At 37.8% G+C, this 20,841-nt stretch overlaps 1 protein-coding gene across 1 annotated transcript in view; it reads right to left on the minus strand.

Annotated features, from left to right (window-relative positions):
* Positions 1 to 20,841, minus strand: part of cstpp1 (centriolar satellite-associated tubulin polyglutamylase complex regulator 1) — a 286,132-nt gene that overhangs the window by 224,583 nt on the left and 40,708 nt on the right. The window contains exon 2 of the mRNA XM_059975978.1: positions 9,563 to 9,665. Within this exon, the coding sequence (XP_059831961.1) occupies positions 9,563 to 9,665 (103 nt within the window). The remainder of the gene's footprint in view (positions 1 to 9,562; positions 9,666 to 20,841) is intronic.

The following is a 20,841-nucleotide window of genomic DNA, read 5'->3' on the forward strand; positions in this document are numbered from 1 at the left end:
AGCGGTGTGCTGCACGCAGCGCTGAAATAACGACACGGTGTCGGTGAGCTGCAGTTACAAAAGAGGTTTATTCAAACTTCACGGCCTCGCTTTAAAGCCTTCCTGTTCCCGCCCTCCCCAGGCAGGAATGCTGTAGGGGGCACGTATTCACAGAACCATCCCGCGCTCGGGCTTTTCCCCTTCCTGGTGAAGCAAGCTTAGCACCCACTTTGGGACCTGCCTCAATGCCGGTGCGCGCCACTTTGTGAGCCGGTTTGAGTGCGCTGAGAAGTGAGGCACCACAACACTATATGAAAATGCTAAATGCCTTCTGGCACATAACCTAAAATAACAATAATTTAGTTAAGCACTTTTTAACCATTGCCTAATCGTTTAATAGTGATTCATTATTACTCAAGGGTATTTGCCCAAATCTCATGCACATTGATTGTTGTTAGTCATGACAAATCTGTCAAAAATGAGGCTTGAAAATTCAATTCATGGCAAACTGTAGCTAGAAATGCAGTTAAAATGGGAGGGAAAGGGAAGTGAATTATGATGAAGCCGCTCAGAACTGTAAATTACAGTCAGTGGCTAGATTGCACACATTCTCTCCATGCTATTTGATATTATTTTTTGCACTATCAATAGGTAAAATATGAAGAATTCAATTAGCACAGTTTTTTGTGCATTCTTCAGTTTTGTGTAATTTATTTCAATCCCAGTAATATTTAGAAAAACATTTTCTGTTTTCTTTTCCCAAAACATCTGGATGTTTAGAGATGCTCCAATTGAGCATCAGCCTAAGATTTGCTTTTGAATTTGTAAAACCCATTCCACGATCATTTTAAATGACATTTGACTATAATGCATTTCCAAAGGATAGTTAATAACATGCAGCAAGTGATCAAATACTCTTAATAGGTATTTTTTTGTGATCTCCAAGCCCGTGCGTCCTCCAGTTTACACAGGTCACTGGGTACAATAAAATAGGCACTCAACAGCTGTAGGCAACAAAAAAACCCATTAATTATACAATAAATAAAAGGTTATCTGCTCATTTCCTTTCAAAACCATGTCTCTTCTGAAACTCGTTTGACTAAGGACAATGATTGTTTAATAAACACACCAATAAGCCATTATTCATCATTCTATTTATTACAATCCATGTATACTTATCTGCAGAATAATATAAACTTTAGCCAATGCTTATTCCACTTATTTTCAAGTAACTTCAATAAATACACTGAATATTTAGCATTTTCACCATAACTCTCTTCTTCTTGTTTGTACAAAGATATCCTTTCAATTACACGGAAAACTCAGAATCTCTAAGTTTGTGGCAACTGTGTACAAGAAACTTTACATTTTAAAATCAAGATTATTTGATTGTATATTTCCCTCTAATACTGAAGAGTTGAACTAATGGCACTATTTAAGTTGCACAGAAATGTGACCATTCATTCTAGATGCAAAAATCCTGTTTTTAATGTCAACTATCCATAATTGTTCAAATGCTTCAGCAATAAAAGAATTAGATGCCTTCTCTCAAGGTTTCAAAACAAAGGCACAAAAAGAGATTCCAAATTTCCTACTCCCTGGCTGCAATTGCTAGCTTCAATTCTGGAATGACTAGAATTAACTTGTATGGTCTATTTATGACTTTAGAGTCATAGAGTGATAGAAAAGGACAACACAAAAACAGGCCCTTCAGCCCATCTAGTTCATGCCAAACCATTTAAACTACCTACTTCCATCAATCTGCACCAGAACCATAGCCCTCCATACCCTTTACATGCATCCAAACTTCACTTAAATATTGAAATTGAGCTCACATGCACCATTTGCACTGGCAGCTCGTACCACACTGTCCCGACCCTCTGAGTGAAGAAATTTCCCTTCATGTTTCCTTTAAACTTTTCACCCTTAACCCATAACCTCTAGTTCTAGTTCCACACAACCTGAGTGGAAAAAGCCTGCTTGCAGTTACCCTATATATATATATATATATATATATATATATATATATATACCTCATACTTTTGTATACCTCTATCAAATTTCCCCTCAATCTTCTATGTTCCTAGGAATAAAGTTCTGGCATATTCAATCTTTCCTCATAACTCAGGTCCTCCAGACCAAGCAACATCCTTGTAAATTTTCTCTGTACTCTTTCAGCCTTATTTACATATTGCCTGTAGCTAGGTGAACAAAACTGCACACAATACTACAAATTAGGCCTCACTAACATCTTATAAAACTTCAACATTACATCCCACCTCCTGTACTCAACACTTTATTTATGAAGGCAATGTGCCAACAGCTTTCTTTTTGACCCTATCAACCTATGACACTACTTTCAATGAATTATGGACCTGTATTCCCAGATCCCTTTCTTCCACCACACTCCTCAGTGCCGTACCGCTCACTGTGTAAGACTTACCTTGGTTGGTCCTACCAAAGAGAACACCTCACACTTCTCTGCACTAAATTCCAACTGCCATTTTTCACCCCATTTTTCCAGTTGGTCCGGATCTCACTGCAAGCTCTGATAGTCTTCCTTGCTGCCCACTACACCCCCAGTCCTGATGTCATCTGCAAATTTGCTGAGTTAACCACATCATCACCCAGATAATTCATATAGATATCAAACAAGAGTAGACCCAGCACTGATCCCTGTGGCACTCCACTAGTCAGAGGCCCAATCAGGGAAGCAACTATCTACAACCACACGCTGGCTTACTCCTCAAAGCCAATGTCTACTCCAATTTACTATCTCATCTTGAATGATGAGGAACTGAACTTCTTGACCAACCTCCCATTCGGGACCTTGTCAAATGTGTTACGAAAGCCCACATAGATAACATCCACTGCATGCCTTCATCCAATTTGCTGGTAACTTCCCTGCAAAACTCTATTAGATTGTTTAGACCAGGCATGGGCAAACTACGGCCCGCGGGCCATATGCGGCCCGTTAAGCTTTTTAATGCGGCCCGCAGAACTTGATGAAATTATATTAATAAACCTTGTTAAAGATTTTTCCCCGCAATTCTGGCATTTTCCCAATAGATGACGCACTCTATATACATTGACCTTTGTTGAGGTGCATCGTATTACTCCACATTTGCGCTTTACTTTGTGACTCTGTGGCGACCCATTTCCTGGCACATCCGAACCGGCTCACAATTAGCCAGCGTTCCGGCTAAGGGAGATAGCCTGCGGGGATTTGCGAGCACAGAGCTCCGCATACTGGCGCGCTCTCACTGCTCTGTCATTGTGCGGGTCGTTGTTGAGTTTTGGCAGAGGGGACAATTGAATGAGATCGAGCAGGACAAGTAGACCTGCATCTCTTACCATTTTTGAAATAAAGACAGTCAGGAGGAGAGTGATGATGATAATATCTTGAAGGATAACAGAATTTTCAGTGCTTTAAAATAATAACGTTACTATTAAAAAAAGCTATATTTTATTCATTTAATTTTCAGTGTTTTAAAAGTCATTTCAATAAATAGCTAAATACCATGGGACGTCAAAGACAGATATTTTGTTGTAATGCATTTGTTCATTTTCAATTTAAATTAAAGCACATGTTTTCTACATATCCCATGATATTTTATTTTCTCTTATGAGGTGTATTACCAAAACACTCTGTCCATCTGCTCCTGGTCCGGCCCCCCTGTCAAATTTTAGAACCCTTTGTGGCCCTCAAGTCAAAAAGTTTGCCCACCCCTGGTTTAGACACAACCTACCACACACAAAGCCATGCTGACTATCCCTGTCCAAAAACTCATATATCCAGTCCCTTACAATACCTTCCAATAATTTTCCCACTGCTGATATTAGGTTCAAAGGGCTATAATTTCCTGATTTATTCTAAGAGCCTTACTTAAACAGTGGAACAAGATTAGCTGTCCTCCAATCCTCTGGTACTTCACCTTCCGCCAAGCATGATGTATGCATCTCTGCTGGGGCCCCTGCAATATCTACACTTGCCTCCCACAGGTCAGAAGGAACACCTTGTTATGCCCTGGGGATTTATCCACCCTAATTTGCCTCCAATCAGAAAACACATTTGTATAGAGCCCATGAAGTCGATGCTGCTTTGCCTCACTTCTGTACTCTGTGTCTGTCTGAGTAAATACAGATGCAAACCCCTCAATTAAGATCTCCTCCATCTTCATGCATGGAATAACATTCAGATCATGGATTAACTATTCTGAAAAGGTAATGACTTCCACCATCTTACAAGATACATTCTGAAACCTCAGTATATTAATCCTAAATTTATAACTGAAAAAGTGTAACAATCAAGCTATTCTTTTTAACATAAATTATCTCACTCAACAAATACTGCTGCTGTATGTTATGGCTACATGAGGTACTAGATGGCATAAGTCAATGGAATTTCATGGCAATATCTTTGAAGGATTCAAGGAACCATTCCCAAAGTATTGTATAAACATGTCAATTTAAATCAATAACACAAATCTCATGATAATGTTTAAATTACACTTGTAAACAATCAGTAACGTCAGTAATAATAACAATGTTAAATAGGGGTCAAAAGAACAGCAGAACAGAAGAAACCTTTATGGATAGGATCTATGAACAGTTGGAAAAGCACATCTTTGTGCAATACAGATCATGTCCTACTAAGTTGATTGAGTTTTACAAACAGGTAATGAAGGTGATCAATAAAGGTAGATCTATGCACAAGATCTTTCATGGCAGAATCATTTGGAAGAGGATACAAACTGTTTTTCAGATATTAGAGTAAAAGAGAGGTGAGAGTGGATATTGGAACACTGGAAAATCATGCTGGAGAGGGAGTAAGAGGGAACAAAGAAATGTTAGAACTTAATAAGTGTTTTGTGTCAGTCTTCATTGTGGAAGATACCAGCAGTATGCCAAAAATTCAAGAGTATTGGGGGAAGAAGTGAGAGTAGTTGCTGTAACCAAGGAGAAGACGCTTGGGAAGCTGAAGGGTCTAATGTAGATAAGTCACCCGGGACCAGATGGACTACACCACAAGATTCGAAAGATGTAGATGAAGAGATTCTGGAGGCATTAACTGTAATCTTTCAAGAATCACTAGATTCTGGCACAATTCTGGCGGACTGGAAAATTCCAAATGTCACTCCATTTTCAAGAAGGGAGATAGGCAGAAGAAAGGAAATTATAGGCCAGTTAGTCTGAGTTAGCTAACAATGTTAAAATGGGGAACAGAAGAACAATAGAACAAAACAAGTGGTTAGGAAGATGCTGAAGATACATTTTATAGGATAAGGTTTCAGGGTACTTAGAGGCAAATGATAAAATGCATGGTTTTCTTCAGGGGAAATCTTGCCTTACAAATCTATTGGAATTCTTTGAGGAAATATCAGGCAGGATTGACAAAGGAGAATCTAAGGATATTATTTACTTAGGTTTTCAGAAGGCCTTGGAGAAAGTGACACAAATGAGCTGCTTAACAAGATCCTATGTACTACAGTTAAGATACAAGCATGGATTGAAGATTGGCTGACTGGCAGGAGGCAAAGACTGGGAATAAACTGACCACACTTTTTCACATTATATCTTAATGATTTTGATGACGGAATTTGATGGCTTTCTGAACAGGTTTGGGAGGGGCAGGTAGTGCTGAGAAAGAAGGGAGTTTGCAGGACTTGGGCAGATTAGAAGAATGGCAAACAAGTGGCAGATGGAAAATACTGTAGGGAAGTGTATGATTCTACACTTTGGTAGAAGGAATAAAGGCACAGACTATTTTCTAAACATAAGAAAATTTAAAAATCAGAGGTGAGAAGAAACTTGACAATCATCATACAGGAGTCCTGAAAGGTTAATTGGCAGGTTGAGCAGGTGGTAAGGAAGGAAAATGTAATGTTTGCATTCACTTTGAGGATGTAAAAGCAAGGATGCAATGCTGAAGCCTTATCAAGCATTGGTTAGACAGCACTTACGAGTATTGTGTGTAGTTTTGGGCCGTTATCTAAGAAAAGATTGGAGAGGGTCCAGAAGAGGTTTACGAGAATGATTCTGGAAATGAAAGGATTAATGTATGAGGAGCGCTTGATGACTCTGGGCGTGTATTCACTGGAGTTTATAAGAATGAGGGTGGTTGTCATTAAAGCGTAACAAATATCGAAAGGCCCTAATAGTTTATGTGGAGGGGATGGTTCCTATGGTGGGGAGGTCTAGGACCAGAGGGCACAGCCTCAGAATCAACGGATGTACTTTTAGAACAGAGCTGAGGAGCCATTTCTTTAGTCAGCAGGTGCTGAATCTGTGGAATTTATTGCCATAGATAGCTGAGGAAGCCAAATCATTAGGTACATGTAAAGCAGAGACTGATAGGTTCTAGATTAGTAAGAATGTCAAAAGGTTTCAGGAAGAAGTCAGGAAAATGGGTTTGAGAAAGTAAATATATCAGCCATGTTGGAAGGGCATCGCAGACTCAATGGGTTGAATGGCCTAATTCTGGCTTTATTTCTAATGCTCATATGGTTTTAAGATTTAGATGCACGAGTTGCATGATGACTTGTACACTTGGATTCATAATTTGTTTGCCAAAGGAAGTCAGCGTGGAGCAGTTAATGGGACTTATTCTGACTGAAAGTCAGTGATTAGTAGTGTTCCACAAGAAACCATGCTGGAACTTCTGCTGCTTGTGATACTTATGAACGACTTGGATGAAACTGTAGACGGACGAGGTAGTAAGTTTGTATATGATACAAAAATTAGTTGCATTCTGGATGGTGTTGAAGATTGTGAAAGGATACTGTGGACTATAGATCAATTGCAGATATGGGTATAGAAATGGCAGATAGAGTTTAATTAAGCAAGCACGAGGTAGTACATTTTGAGAGATCATATGAAAAGGGCCAGGACACTGCTAATTGCAGGACTCTTAACAGCATTGATGTACAGAGGGATCTTGGAGCCACAACTCCCCGAAAAAGGCTGCATAGGTCAAGAGGTATCAAAGAAGGCATATGGCATACTTTATAAAACTCTGGTTATAATTCCTCAGCTGGAATATTGCATTCAGTGCTAGTCACTCTGTTATAGAAAAGATGTGGGGGCTTTGGAAAGGATGCAGGACATGTTTACCAAAATTATACTTGAATTATAGGGCATATGCTGGGGAAAATGTTGAACAAGTATTGGGTGCTTTCTTTGGAGCAGCAAAGTCTAAAAGTAGACCTGATAGAAGCTTATCAGATTATGCGAGGCATAGATAGACTGGACAACACTATTGTTTCTCAGGGTTGAAATGTCTTATATTAAAGAACATGCCTTTAAGGTGAGGGGGGCTAGGTTTAAAGGAGATTTGTAGGGCAAGTGTTTTTATTTATTTACCCACCCACCCAGAGTGCTGGGGTCTGGAATGCATTGCTAGAAGTAGTAGTGGAGGCAAATAAGACAGGGAGATTTAAGAAGCTCTTAGATATACAAATGTATAGATAATGAAAGGATATGAACACTGTATTGGCAGAAGAGATTAGTCTTAGTTAGATATTTAATTACTGGTTTAATTATTTCAGCACAACATAATGGACTGAAGGACTTGTCCTTGTGCTGTACTGTTCCATGTTCTAAGAACAGAATCCAATTACTTAGACCAATTAAAAAAAAAAGGAATTTCTACTGCTGAGTTTACATTTTTAATTCCTTGTCCAAATAACTTATGCCCAACTGCAACCAACATTCATAACCAAGTTTAGTTACCATGAAAACACCAGCACAGTATTTATAAAGAATCTACTGATAATCTCAGCATACAGAGCCTTTGTATTGCTAGCCTGCTCCGAAAAGCTTTCATGAATAAGGACAGGATTATTATTGGTTTTTCCATCCTAAGGAAAGCATCTATTCCAGATTATATATCAATATAGTTTGTGGTTGCTCATGCTGATTTGATGCCTGTGGGATGATGTATTTTAGTTTGCTGTGTGCTGGTTGACTTAGGTATTGGAAAAGCCTTTCACTAAAGTTATAGGATGTAGAAATATAATCTCTGATTTTCAGTATTTTTGTGCAAAACCAGATGATGCCAAAGACATATACTTATGTCTCAATTCTCTTGCAATTCATAATTAAAGTAAAAATTGAGCTATTGTAGGATATTCAGGAAGAAATCCAGGTAAGGGGACAGAGCAAACGCTCCATTGAAAAGATTGGCACCTAGAAAATAACATTTGAAAATGAAGCCTTCAATTTCAATCAATTATGCCCCTTCTCTTTTCTTTCTTTTAAAGCTTGAACTTGAAGTTGCCCCTAATCTATGATCAGAAGCCACATGATCTCTTTCATTTAGAGATTTTATATTTTTTTTATCATATTCTATATTAAATAAATATAAAGTTATTGCTGATACCGTCAATGTATTAGAACTTAGAGCCAGCATTAGATTGTGAGGAATGAGATGTGGTCCAGGACAATGCAGAGCCATCTGGTACCATGTAATTGAATAACCTAATTCAACTCACCAACAAAGTTTGCTTTTCTAGTATAGTTCCTTGATTGAAACACAAGAAAAAGTGTCCATGGAACTGAAGACTAACAAGGAGTTAATACTTTCAATAAAGGAGTAACAAGGAAACAAAGAAAAACAGGAAAAGGAAATGTATATGGCTAAACATAATTATTTATATATGTAGATTTAAGGATCAAGGATTTGCTAAATGTATTTGCTATATATATTTGCATATATTAGGAATTTGCTGTGATGTGTTAGTGCAACATGGAACACAAAACAACAACTTTCAACAATTATAAGGAATAAAGAATTACATAAAATATTAAGTACAGACGTAAGTGCATGATACCAACATGTATTTACAATGTAAATAGCATTACAAAATGTGGCTTAAAATGTGACTGAGGTTATAGATAGACAGAGGTGGGGTGGAGGGGGGTAACTAGAATGGTTGATTACATTAACTGCCTAGGAGAAGAAATTTTCAAGATGGCGTGAAATTGATTTTTTTTGTATGTTTTAATAGCCCTCTAGTACTTTCCAGAAAGGAGCTTTTGGAAGAGGTAGGTTACAGGGTGGGTGGTGTTAGCAATAATTTTTCCTTTGTCCAGGGCCATACAAGTCCTGCAGTAATAATAGACTACTGCTATTACCCTTTCCTACTATAGTTTTCATATATTGCAAAATTTGTATTGCGCAAATTAGAAATATTTAAATTTTCCATAAAATAATCTAGCAATATAAATAGGAAAATCAAATTGTTAAAATATTTTGTTCAAAAACTGGGGAACAAGTGGACTAAAGATATTCTGGATAAACATATGGTACCCTTCACACAGCCAAACTATTAGTGTCAATACCTTTAGTGTGGGCAATGAAATAATCACAGGAAAAACTGATGTACATCATTACATGCTAGTTGCTTGTTGCAAAATATTTAACAGGTTAGCTTACATGGGTTAGAACACAGCAAACATGAAATTCTTATGTATCAAATATACCAAATGGAAAAAAATTAAAACACCTTTGTTGCACAATGATTTGCTTTAATTAACTGAAGTTTCAATATCTATCAGTATTTTGAGACATTTTTGTACTTACTATTCAGCGAAGAACCTGGTAATTCCAATTTTACTATGTTCGTCCTTATATTCTAGTAGTTGACTCACTGCATCCTCAATGTAAGTTAAAACATGAGTCTGGCCTGAAAATAAAGATATCAATTGCAAATTAATATGGAATATTCAATACTTTAAGTTACAAAACTGTCTTTAATTTCCCCAAGATGATTCCATTTTCTTTCATATCCAAGTTATTCTTCACAAAGATTAGAGAGGTACTGGAATTAACTATACACAAGGAGATAAGCTAATATAGTGAAAATTAAACATTAAAGTATGAATACCAATATTCTATCATGTGATTATAGAGCTAGATCATTTTCATCTCTGAAAATAATATCCCCTTAAGTTCCTGTCCACATCTACTACTGCATTTATAAATGTAAATAAAATTTGCAATATCTAGTTATGCATAGAAGAGACATATTTTTCAACTCAGTACAATGGAATGACAGGGAAATGCTGAAAATTGCGTCAAAAGTTCTACAAATCCACAAGAGGTCAAAAAGCAAATCAAGGATGGACATTGATCTAGTGTGAAGAAATGGGGGCGAATGAAAAAAAGATTATCTTGTATAGAAATCAATCAATATTTAGCATTATAAAACTAAATTATAATAACTTCTGTTGAAAAATGCAATTCCTGTACTCAGAAGAGGAAACACTTGAGTCTTAGCTTAGGGCGCAGGTTCTGCAGTGAACGCTCCTTTCAAAAATGTGAAGGCCAGTCACAGGGCTTCACGTAAAAACAATCATAAAAATTAGCTTTATTTGTCACCTGTACATTGAAATATACAGTGAAATGCATCGCTTACATCAAATCAGTGAGGATTGGGCTTGGCAGCCCTGAAGTGGCACTAACTTAGCATATCCACAACTTACTAACCCTGACTGTGCTACTTTGGAATGTGGAGAGAAAAAGAACCTCAGGGTTGCATGTGGTGACATGTATGTACTCTGATAACAAGTCTTACTTTGAACTTTGGAAGGAAACCAGAGCACGAGGAGAAAATCCAACACAGTCACAGACAGAATTTAGCAGCTCCTCAGTCAGCCGCAGGAATTGAAGCCTGATCTCACAGCTGGTGCTCTAAAGCACTGCATTTATATTTACCTTTATGCTTCTGTGCAGCCCCATTCACAATACACTTCCAAATTAATTGAGGCAAGTACAGGGGTGTTGGAATAATCTGCGCTTTGGTGGTGTGTTGATAATTTTGACACTAAGAGACTATGTCATAAAAGCCTTTTAAAGTGGAAGTTCAGTCTTCTTGGATCTCATGAAACATAGAAGCTGAAGGAAAGTGGTAGTTGTCAGAGTCAGGTCAGTGTTTTTGCTGTTGATCTCAACAGGCTAAGAAGAGTTGAATTGAAGAGCCAGTAACTGGGAATTAGTAAGTGTAATTCACCACCTTATTCAGCTGTGTTGCCACTTTCAGTGACAATTCAACAAGAAAACCTGCTGCAGTTGCTCTAACGCTGTTTACAACTCTGACAGAATACTGAATAGTGCAGCACAAGAGACTGTGCTGACAAAGACACTAATCCAAAATAACCCCATCTGCCTGTGTGTTCACTTGCCCTATCTCTGCAATTCCTGTGTGTTCACTTGCCTTTCTAATGCCTCTTAAACACTACTTTTGTATCAGTTTCCACAACCTCTCCTGACAACACAGTCCAGGTAAAACAAAACTGCCATGTAAATCTCCAATAAACCTTCCCCCTCTAACCTTAAAGCTAAGCCACACGGATAGATTAGATAAGTTTTTTTCCCCCACTTGATGGGAAAAAAAACTCTATCTATTCTATCTGTACCTCTCAATATTATATACTTCTGGCAGGTCAGCAACCTTCTCACCCTACCCCACCCCCACCATCACCCCACCTTCTGACGCTCTAGAAGAAACAATCTGAGTCTGAGCCACTCCTTTTAGCTAAAACTCCAGCCAACCTCCTCTTCAACACCTTCTTCAAAGCCTCCACATTCTTCCTGTAATGCAATGACCAGAACTGCACACAACACTCCAAATGCAGCCTAACCAAAGTTCTATACGCAAGTATGCCATGTGTCTTTATTTATCACCCTATTCATTTCTGTTACCACTATCAGTGAGCTATGAATTTATACCCCAAGAACCCTCTATACCTCAATGCTTCTACTGGTCCTCATATTCTTTGCATACTCATGATCCCTTTGCAATCTCCAGAGACTCTTTGCAATTGTTCAACTCTCCATAGAATCTCCAGGTTTACTGCTCCCCCATCCACAAATCCATTCACAGATTCCAATGCCATTTCCTCATACAGATCCAGGATAGCTGAGAAACACATACTATGGTCACTATTCATCGTCGGGTTTATGCAAAACACATAAGTGAAATTAATTCATCTTCATCCAAAATATGATATACTCAAAACCTGCAGAAAAATGAAGAAATCTCTGGCAAAAATTATGGTGATCATTAAGCTGCTTAAAGAAATTATTTTTTCGCCTCTAGAGCAAGATTCAAAACTACTCTTCACAAAATAATCTTGAATCTCTGAAATAGTTATTTGGGTTTCTCCATTAAATAAGTTCCACTGCCTAGAGTTTGAAAGAAACTAGTGGAAAAACATGTTTAAAGTAACAAACTCAAGCAAGCTTAAGAATGCTAAGAAGCTAAAGAAATGCCACTCTGGGAGGATATGGCATTGTTCTGAAGCTGGAGAAAGCTTTGCCTGCACATTTAACTGTGCTATATCTGACCTGTCAGTGGGCAATGCTGCTAGCAGGTGCCCATAAGTCCCTCTCTTAATAAACACATAAATATTCAAACATGAGAAGGAGGAAGCTTCTGCTGTGATTGATCCCTGTTAATCTATGAAGTACAGCTGTTGGCATTCCAATGTCATATACAAGCTTCATCTATCATAAACCCACCTTAATGCATAAAAATATTGGGATTTCAGAGCAATATTTAACACTGCAAAACCTCACATCCAAGTAAATATTTGCATTCAATGTTGTTGGTAACAACAAATTTGATCAGTTGGAGGAATGAATTTTATGTTGTTAACATCAATCTAAATTATTCAGAAAGTGAACTAACTTGTGAAAGGACATGAATAAGTATAAAAATACTTACCTTGAGGTAAACTGACATCACTTATTTAAAAAGAATCAGATCCTGAAGAAGTCCAAACGTAAATGAATAATTTTCAAAGGATAAAGAGTTTGGGATCCAAGGTAGATACATTCCCATGAGGAGTAAAATCAGGTATTAACTTCAAGCTAATCAGCATCAGCTTCAGGGCAAAACTGAAGGCTGTTAAATTGAACTAGAGTTTACAATACAGGAAAATGCCATGACATCTCTAATGTCCAACCAGCCAAAATCTAGCTCTACTGACTAATTACACTTCCTGATTCTCAGTTACTAGCTTTTAAAATACTTGTAAATCCTTCCTGAATTTTCTCCATAGGTAACGCCTGGCCTGCTGAGTTCCTCCATCATTTTGTGTGTGTTGCTTGGATTTCCAGCATCTGCAGATTTTCTCTCGTTTGTAATTTCAATACTCTAGTTGTTGTCTAACTGATATTTTGGAAGTTCAAACATGATCTTCCTGATGTTACATTCCACTAAATATGATGTCACCTGCTTTGTTACAGTGCTGAATTGCCCTTGATCCAATTGATTTGCCAGGCCATTTTGGTTAAGTTACTTCAGAGGGCAGTTAAAAGTCAACCATATGTGATTCTGGGGTTACTTACAAACCAAACTGGAAGAGAATAGCAGATCTCCAGACCCAAAGGGCACCAATGAACCATATGGATTATGACAAATGATTATAAGTTACTGTTACAGACACATTTCAAAACCATCCTAAACTAAAATAAAGCTTTTTACATTTCCAAATAATTTTTCCAGATTGTTTTCAATTATTTGACCCTACATTTATTGCAAAACCCACTTTTTGTGGATTCTGCTACATGTATTAGTCTATTCATTAAACACCAGCTGATCGTTACTCCTTGTTTCTTGGCACAAAATCAGTTTTAGTTCCTACTTGCAATACTCCCCTTGATTCTCTGGACTTTCACTATCTTAGTCTGTATGCCAACTGGGATCTTGTTAAAATCCTTGCTAAAATTGACATGGACTATATTAAATGTGCTACCCTCACCATTACTTAATTATCTCTCCTTTTAAAAAAAAGGACATGTCCGCTGGAAATAGACTTCCCTTGATAAATCTGTGCTGATTGCCCTGATCAATCCTGTGCCTTTCTAAATGGTTACTTCAGAGAAATACTGCTCCTTCAAAGTTTTCAAGTAAATTTTATTTTTTCCCAGATATATATATATATACACACACACACACACACACACACACACAGAGTGAAACATTTTAAGTTAACCAAACTAGAGTGATAGATGCAAGTACATTTGGGCACTTGGCCCAAGAACATTAAATGTAACAGCTTTTAAAACACACTTTCAAATGAAAAAAACTTTTTCCTCATAACTACAGTACATGGGCCTTTAAAGGTTTATACTCTTTATAATTAGTTGGAGCTGTCCTTTGAAATAAATTTAAATTAATTAACATTAAGAATTACAGTAAAAAGTTACATTATAGCACTGCATTAATCTTCTAACCCTTCAAAGTTCAAGAAGGTGTTGTAAAACCATATTATTAATATATTCATTTCTTCTGTCTGATGAACTTAAGCCATCTGGAGTTCAAAGACACAACATAAATTAACAGAAGTGCTTGCATTGCTGTGTCAGATACCAGCAGATGTAAACTGAGACATCATTTGGTTTGACATCCCTGTTATATAAGTGCTCACTTGCCAACAAAGAAATACTCACTCCATTGATCAAATATTGCTGAAGGCCTTCGCAAAGGAAAAGGTGATGAGCAGGATAGAGCTTAAGTGTATACAAAACAATTCACAGAGGTAAAAGAGAAGTATTAGTGCCTACACTTTTACTTCTATCTCAGTAAAATGACATTTTAAAGTTGTAGCACAGAATAATAAGTTTAAAATAGAAGATATTTACAAAGATGATACTGGTGCAATAATCTAATTAATAGTCCAATATATCAAATCCACAATCCTACCTACCAGAAATGAGCCATTGGAACTCTCTGGATTTTCAATTTCTGAGCACTTAAAATTTAAAAAAAAAACCAGTTCACTACCTGATTCAGAAAGGAGTTTTAACTATTCCTCGCAATATCTAAAATTTATGATAAATACGGTATATACATTCTGGTTGAGTTTTCATTCCCACTTTATGGCCCAAATTTTCAGCCAGCATTCTTCCTCCTACTCCCAATGTAAAAATACTCTTAAAACTTATCTTTTCACCCACAGTTTAAATCATTCCCTACAATTTATTTGTATTTATTACTCAGTCCTTAACCGTTCTACTGGCAGCTTTGGTATACATTGTGCTGTGGATGGTGCTTTAAAATTCAAGTTATTCTTTCTGTAAAGAAAGAATATGCAGATAGCATGATGACTGATAAACCTTGGAAAGGAGATGCCATCTACTATGGTAGTGAGGCAAGTTTACATTACTGAATGTTTGTCTAAATTGGTCATCAGATTAATTCCATCATGGAATTACAAAATTTTTTACAGGACAAAAGGAAGAGCCTTGGCTCATTGTGTGCATGCTACTCAAAGGAATATGATGCACGATCATCTAAATTCTAGACAATCATTTGGCTGTGTCTGCTTGGGCATTTAAGACAATCTGAATCATAAACTTTTCCTTTCTTAATAGACACGTCTGTTAGCTCCATTTAGCCTACTAGCCTGGCACATTTCCTCAAGCTACTCAAAATGGCTGCACATGAGCTGTCTTCAAAGCTCATCTAAATGTGACTTTCCCGACAGTTCCGCTAAAGATGTTCAAAGAAAACTACTATCTATACCAAGTATGATACAGTGTTTAGTGATTACAGCTCTACAGATCCAGATTCAATCTCAACCTTCAGTGCTGTCTGTGTGGAATTTGCACACACTCCACGTTACTGCATAGGAGGTCTGGCTTCCTCAGGGGTGTATCTACGGAAAATATCGCCAATGGCAAGCACTAAAATTGTGCCCCTGTCCAAACATCTGACACCCATCTTTTAAATAACTTTACCATAATATCAGCTCAAAAATACAAGTCAAGCTTGTTAATCTTTTCATTAAGAAATTATGGCACTACATGAAAATTATAACTGTACCTTCCTTACTTTCACTGATGCAAATTGATCTATGATGTGATCAAAGTCAGTTTTTTCAGTTTCTTCTCTTTCTACATTCAGCAGAGCAAGATCACAGAGTCTGCCTTAACCCATGCAAGCTCTCAAATACGAAGGTATTAGTTTTAACTTGCTGAATGATCTCTCACAGCTGGCGATGGAAACTGCGGTGGTTAGCATTATCAGAATAGCAATGCAAAGATTGGGGAAGATGTTCTCATCTCCATACTGAACAATGAATTCAAGAAGCTCTTCAGGTATTGATATTTTCATGTTCACCTGCCTTGATAGCAACAGTCTGCAATCCAAAATTTCTTCATACAGCTGCTGTCCATCAACATCAGAGCTGTACAATTTGCCCAAATTTTCACACTTCTTCTTTAGGTCGTTATTGTCAGTGCCATAACAAGAGTCCCTCAAGATCGAGAAGGAACCCAAACTTGGAGTCAGTATCGTGCAAACGAGTGAACCTTTCATCCATTTCTCTGTGAAGACAGTTGAGTGTTCCCTTCATGACTCTTTCCATTTTGTCCTTAGTTGTTGACCCAGCGTCTCTCGAGTTCTCATCAGCCATTCATTTCTTTTGTCTCTGACGTATTTCAACTTCAATATTCCATTCTTGTCAGAGACCGACTCCTTCTTCAAGTAACTTACTGACCAACACTTCTCTATCATCATAAAAGTGATCTTGGAGGGCTTTCAAATCCAGGGCAGCATCGTGGAAGTTCATGCTAGGATCCTGCAGCCTCTTTTGAATATGGTCAATGCGAATGAGTACTTTGTTCCAAAATCCTAGGAAAATCAGAAAATTGTAACTCAACATGCGCTTGTACAGCTGCCTTGCATCACTTCTTGTCTCACTGGTCTCATTTTCATTGTCTATCATCATGTCCTGGAGAACTTGAAGTATTTCCTCAAGGTACTTGTTGACGGGCTTCACTGCTTCTGTCCTTGCACTCCACCTGGTTTCTGGTTTCGGACTCCGACTTAACAACCACAGGCACGGCGTTTTTGAGTTTTTCCAGGATTTGTGTTGAACAAGAGAAAAACACATAGAGAGCTTCGATGGCTCCAAAAAACATAACTATCATTGTATTCTGCTTGGCTGCATGTACAACCACCAAGTTGAGTGAATGATTGTCACAATTCACAAACACTGCCAGGTTGTTTTTCTCACTTATTCTTTGATGAACATCACTTTTGTGTCCAGCCATCTCAGCAGTGTTGTCATAGCACTGTGACCGATAACCTTGTAGCTCCATTTCATCCTTCCCTAGCTGTTTCAAGATGTCTTCAACCAAACTCTCAGCATCCTTCTGCTTATCTGGATAAAACCAAGGAAGGACTCTCTAACACAGACTGTTTTCCCCTCAAAATCAACTTCTACATAACTCACTACTTCTGACATCTGCTCACAGTGTGCCTGATCAGGAGTCAGGTCGAACATAAGGCCATAGTACTTGGCTTTTCAAATACTTCTCAGTAAACTCTGGCAACAGTGGATGCCATCACATGGATGAATTTGTTCTGGACACTCGGTAAAAGATAAAACGTGGATCCAGGATGACTTTCCAACTGAGTGAAGTGTTCTTTTACCACAGGGTCAAAGATGGCCAGTAGTTTCAGTAAGCCAAGGAAATTTCCCACATTGGAGTCATCTTCTAGCTGAAGTAGCTCCGTGTCCTTGCAAAGCCAGGTTCTGAGTCACAAGGAATTTTATGCAGTGAAGGATTCTCATCAAGATATCACACCACTTCTGCTTTACCTCTCAATCTGTAACTGAAATACTGCGTCAATAACTCATCTGTTTCCAGCTAAATTTCTTTCCATTTCTTTCCACTGTGTGAAGCATTCTTGATGATTCTTGAAATTTTCATGAATGCTAATCCTCTCAGGTGCTTTCCACTGGTTGAATCCATTTTCTTGCTCCAATGAAGATTGATAGTCTGACCAGGAATAGAGAAAACAACAGCTACAAAATGCAGACTTTTTAGAAGGGGAATAGACCAGCCATGAGCGAGTCACTTCCTCACCATGACCATTTTCCAATTTCCTCTTGAACCAAATTTTGTTCATTAAGCGGTTATTTGTTGGTAGGGAAGGCCCCTCACTGTTCTGGAAATACCTTAAACCCAGCTCTATTATTTCTGTCCTCAATGTGTCAAGGCAGAATTGCTTTTCCAGTATCCTTGTCGAACTTCAGAAGTCCAATGTCATGCTGCTCAATCACTTCTGGTATGACAATTTGAGACACTTTGACAGCATCCAGTTCACTGGGCTCAGTGTTGTCAGGTTCAATCTCATCAGGTAGAATCTTGTCAATAAGCTCAACAGCACCACCACCACCATTGTCTTCCCCCCTGTCATGGCCACATTCTTTGTGGCAGCCTCACTCTTAATCTCATCATACTTGGATTTAATTGACTTGACTTCCCCAGCTTGTGACGCATTTGTACTTGATCCACCTTCGGATTCTAACAGACTTGTAGGAGGTCCAGGCGACTCCATGGAACATGTCCAACTACTCGTTCTGGGCTTTTCAAAAAAGGGCATGAAGAACTTGCTCGGCTTCTGGCTTCCTCCACCTCCAACTTTCGTCTCTTCCGTCCTTCAGCTCCACTTTCTTTCTTTTCCATGAAGAAATGTTTCATGGTCTTCTGACAGAATGCTCTGAAATAAGGCCATCCTGGTGATTCCCACCCATGATAATCAAAGACAGATCATACATCTGAAAAAAATTCTTTTTTCACTATCCGAGGATGGCTTGTCTGACTTTAATAGAAACTGCTCAGTGGCGCCCCCCTTCAAGTGGCATCCAGGACACTTGCCATACCTCAGATACATCACTGGGCTTCCTCCCTCATGTCCTTTGTGTAACGGTTTGCAGGACAAATGGGAATGGTGATTTTGATGGGGAAGCTCAAGGAAAAATAGGATTGATGTAGTTGGCTGCTTTATTGCCAGTGCTATACTGTAAAGCGTTGTGCTAACTACTATGTTACCAGGAACCCAGTTCAGAGGAAGTTGGGGATGGGCAGTAAGTAGTGGCCTTGTCAGCATAAACTAACACTCAATTAAAAGATTATTCTTAAAGAGGAAAAATAGTCCTGCAATATACAAGGTAATAAAATTATTAAAATTTCAAAAACATACATAAAAAAGGACACAAGTGTTTGGAGTATCCAAATTCTCCAAATACAGTAATTGGTTTACAATTGATGGTGTTAGAGCATGGCTGCAGTATACTTAATTACCATTACGTGTTTTGCAAATATTTTTTTCATTCAGGAAGTTCAGGGATAACAAATTAATAAACAGTGCCCTATAATAACCAGAGATATTATGCATACACCAGAATCTTTCTCGTGCATTATTACCAAAATAAAATTCTTGTAATTCATTTACATTGTTGGCTAAATTCTTATATCCCCATTACTATGTGTGCAGTCAGTCACATTCCAAAAAAATCTTTTTTAAATCTCTGCTTTGTCTCCACTGTAGTGGAATTAGACAAATCCATGGACCTTTCAAAACAGTGCTATGAATACTTGTGAACATTGCAACTAGTGCAATGTCTGAAAACAAAAAAAAACTTGTGTCTGGAAGGAACCAGTAGCCAAAAAAAGTAATTGATGCCATCATTTTCACATTCACAATCAAAGCAGGTGGACTTACTCATGTGGATAATCTTAGAAATCCGAGAGTACAGCTTTAGCTGCCAGGAATTTCAGCAAAGGCTCACAACAATTTTCTGTCCATTAATTTTCATGGCACAGTTGTGCTTTCTGTGTGCACAATGGAGGCAGGATCATGAATTGGCCAGTAAACTATGTCAAATATGCATTGTGTGAAAAGCTGTGGTTTAAATTTAAATTTAATGAGTTAATTGTTATGTTACTTTAAGTTCAAATTCTAACATATATATTAAAACTATTACTATTGGCCTGTCTGATGGAGTTGGAACTATAAAAGTGATTTATCTGGGATGGTTTCTGAGGGCAAAATGAGATTGTGTAGTATTTATTTCAAAAGGAACATGGTTGAGGAGGAAATTGGAGAGGGATCTTTTGTGTAATATGCTCTACTAATAACAAGAACAGAAAATATCCAATTAGGAAAAAAGAAATTCTTGAAAGGAATAAAGGTGCTGACAATCACAGCATAGCTCACAGCAGATGCTCACTATATGAAAGATACAAGGACCTGTATTATATAATTAATGGCAGTCACTAACAGTGTCATGAAATGTTTCTTTGAAATAGCTCAAACTTTAACTATCATCTTTGAAATTTCTGAATGAACTCTGAGCAGACAGCTATTTGAGGGCATCACATCTTGAAGGCTCAGTGTAGAGTTATAGGATTCAATCAACACAAAGCTTATCATGTTTCTCCCTTAAAGCGACAATTTGGAGAGGTCTTAATGTTCATAAATAATCACTGGTGTTGATTTCCTTCCTGCCCATTAGAACCCTGGTTGCAGCTGTCCTTATGCTTCCACTGTGCATCAGTCCTGACATCTTGTAAACAGAACAGCAAAGTACACCCCTCAGCACAAATCAGTCTCATTAGAACCTGTTCATGTGCACCACCCATTGTTTACAGCATAATTATCTATAGTGGAGTCATAATAAAACACTTACACAAAGGAGTAAGTTATATTGTTTTTAATTCATTTCCTTTATTTAAAAAAACCCATAAACTCCTTACTTCACGTTGATAATTTAGTTGTTTATTTTGGGGTTGATTCAATCATACAAGGGTATACTGCATGTTTTGTGGGCGTATTGACAATACAGAAGGTGAGAACGGGTTTTTCGTATTCAAAATGAAATACACAATGACCTCAGCATGAAGCACGGCTATTCCTGGCTGAGATTCCTGATATGGACTTCAATAGATTGTGTTATGGTACTGTACAAAGGCAATTCAATATGATCAATTGCCATTGCATAAATTATGGAAACAACATATGTATGTGGATTAAATTTAAATGCAACTCCTATATGTTC

Source organism: Hypanus sabinus, chromosome 7, assembly GCF_030144855.1.
Source record: "Hypanus sabinus isolate sHypSab1 chromosome 7, sHypSab1.hap1, whole genome shotgun sequence".
Lineage (NCBI taxonomy): Eukaryota > Metazoa > Chordata > Chondrichthyes > Myliobatiformes > Dasyatidae > Hypanus > Hypanus sabinus.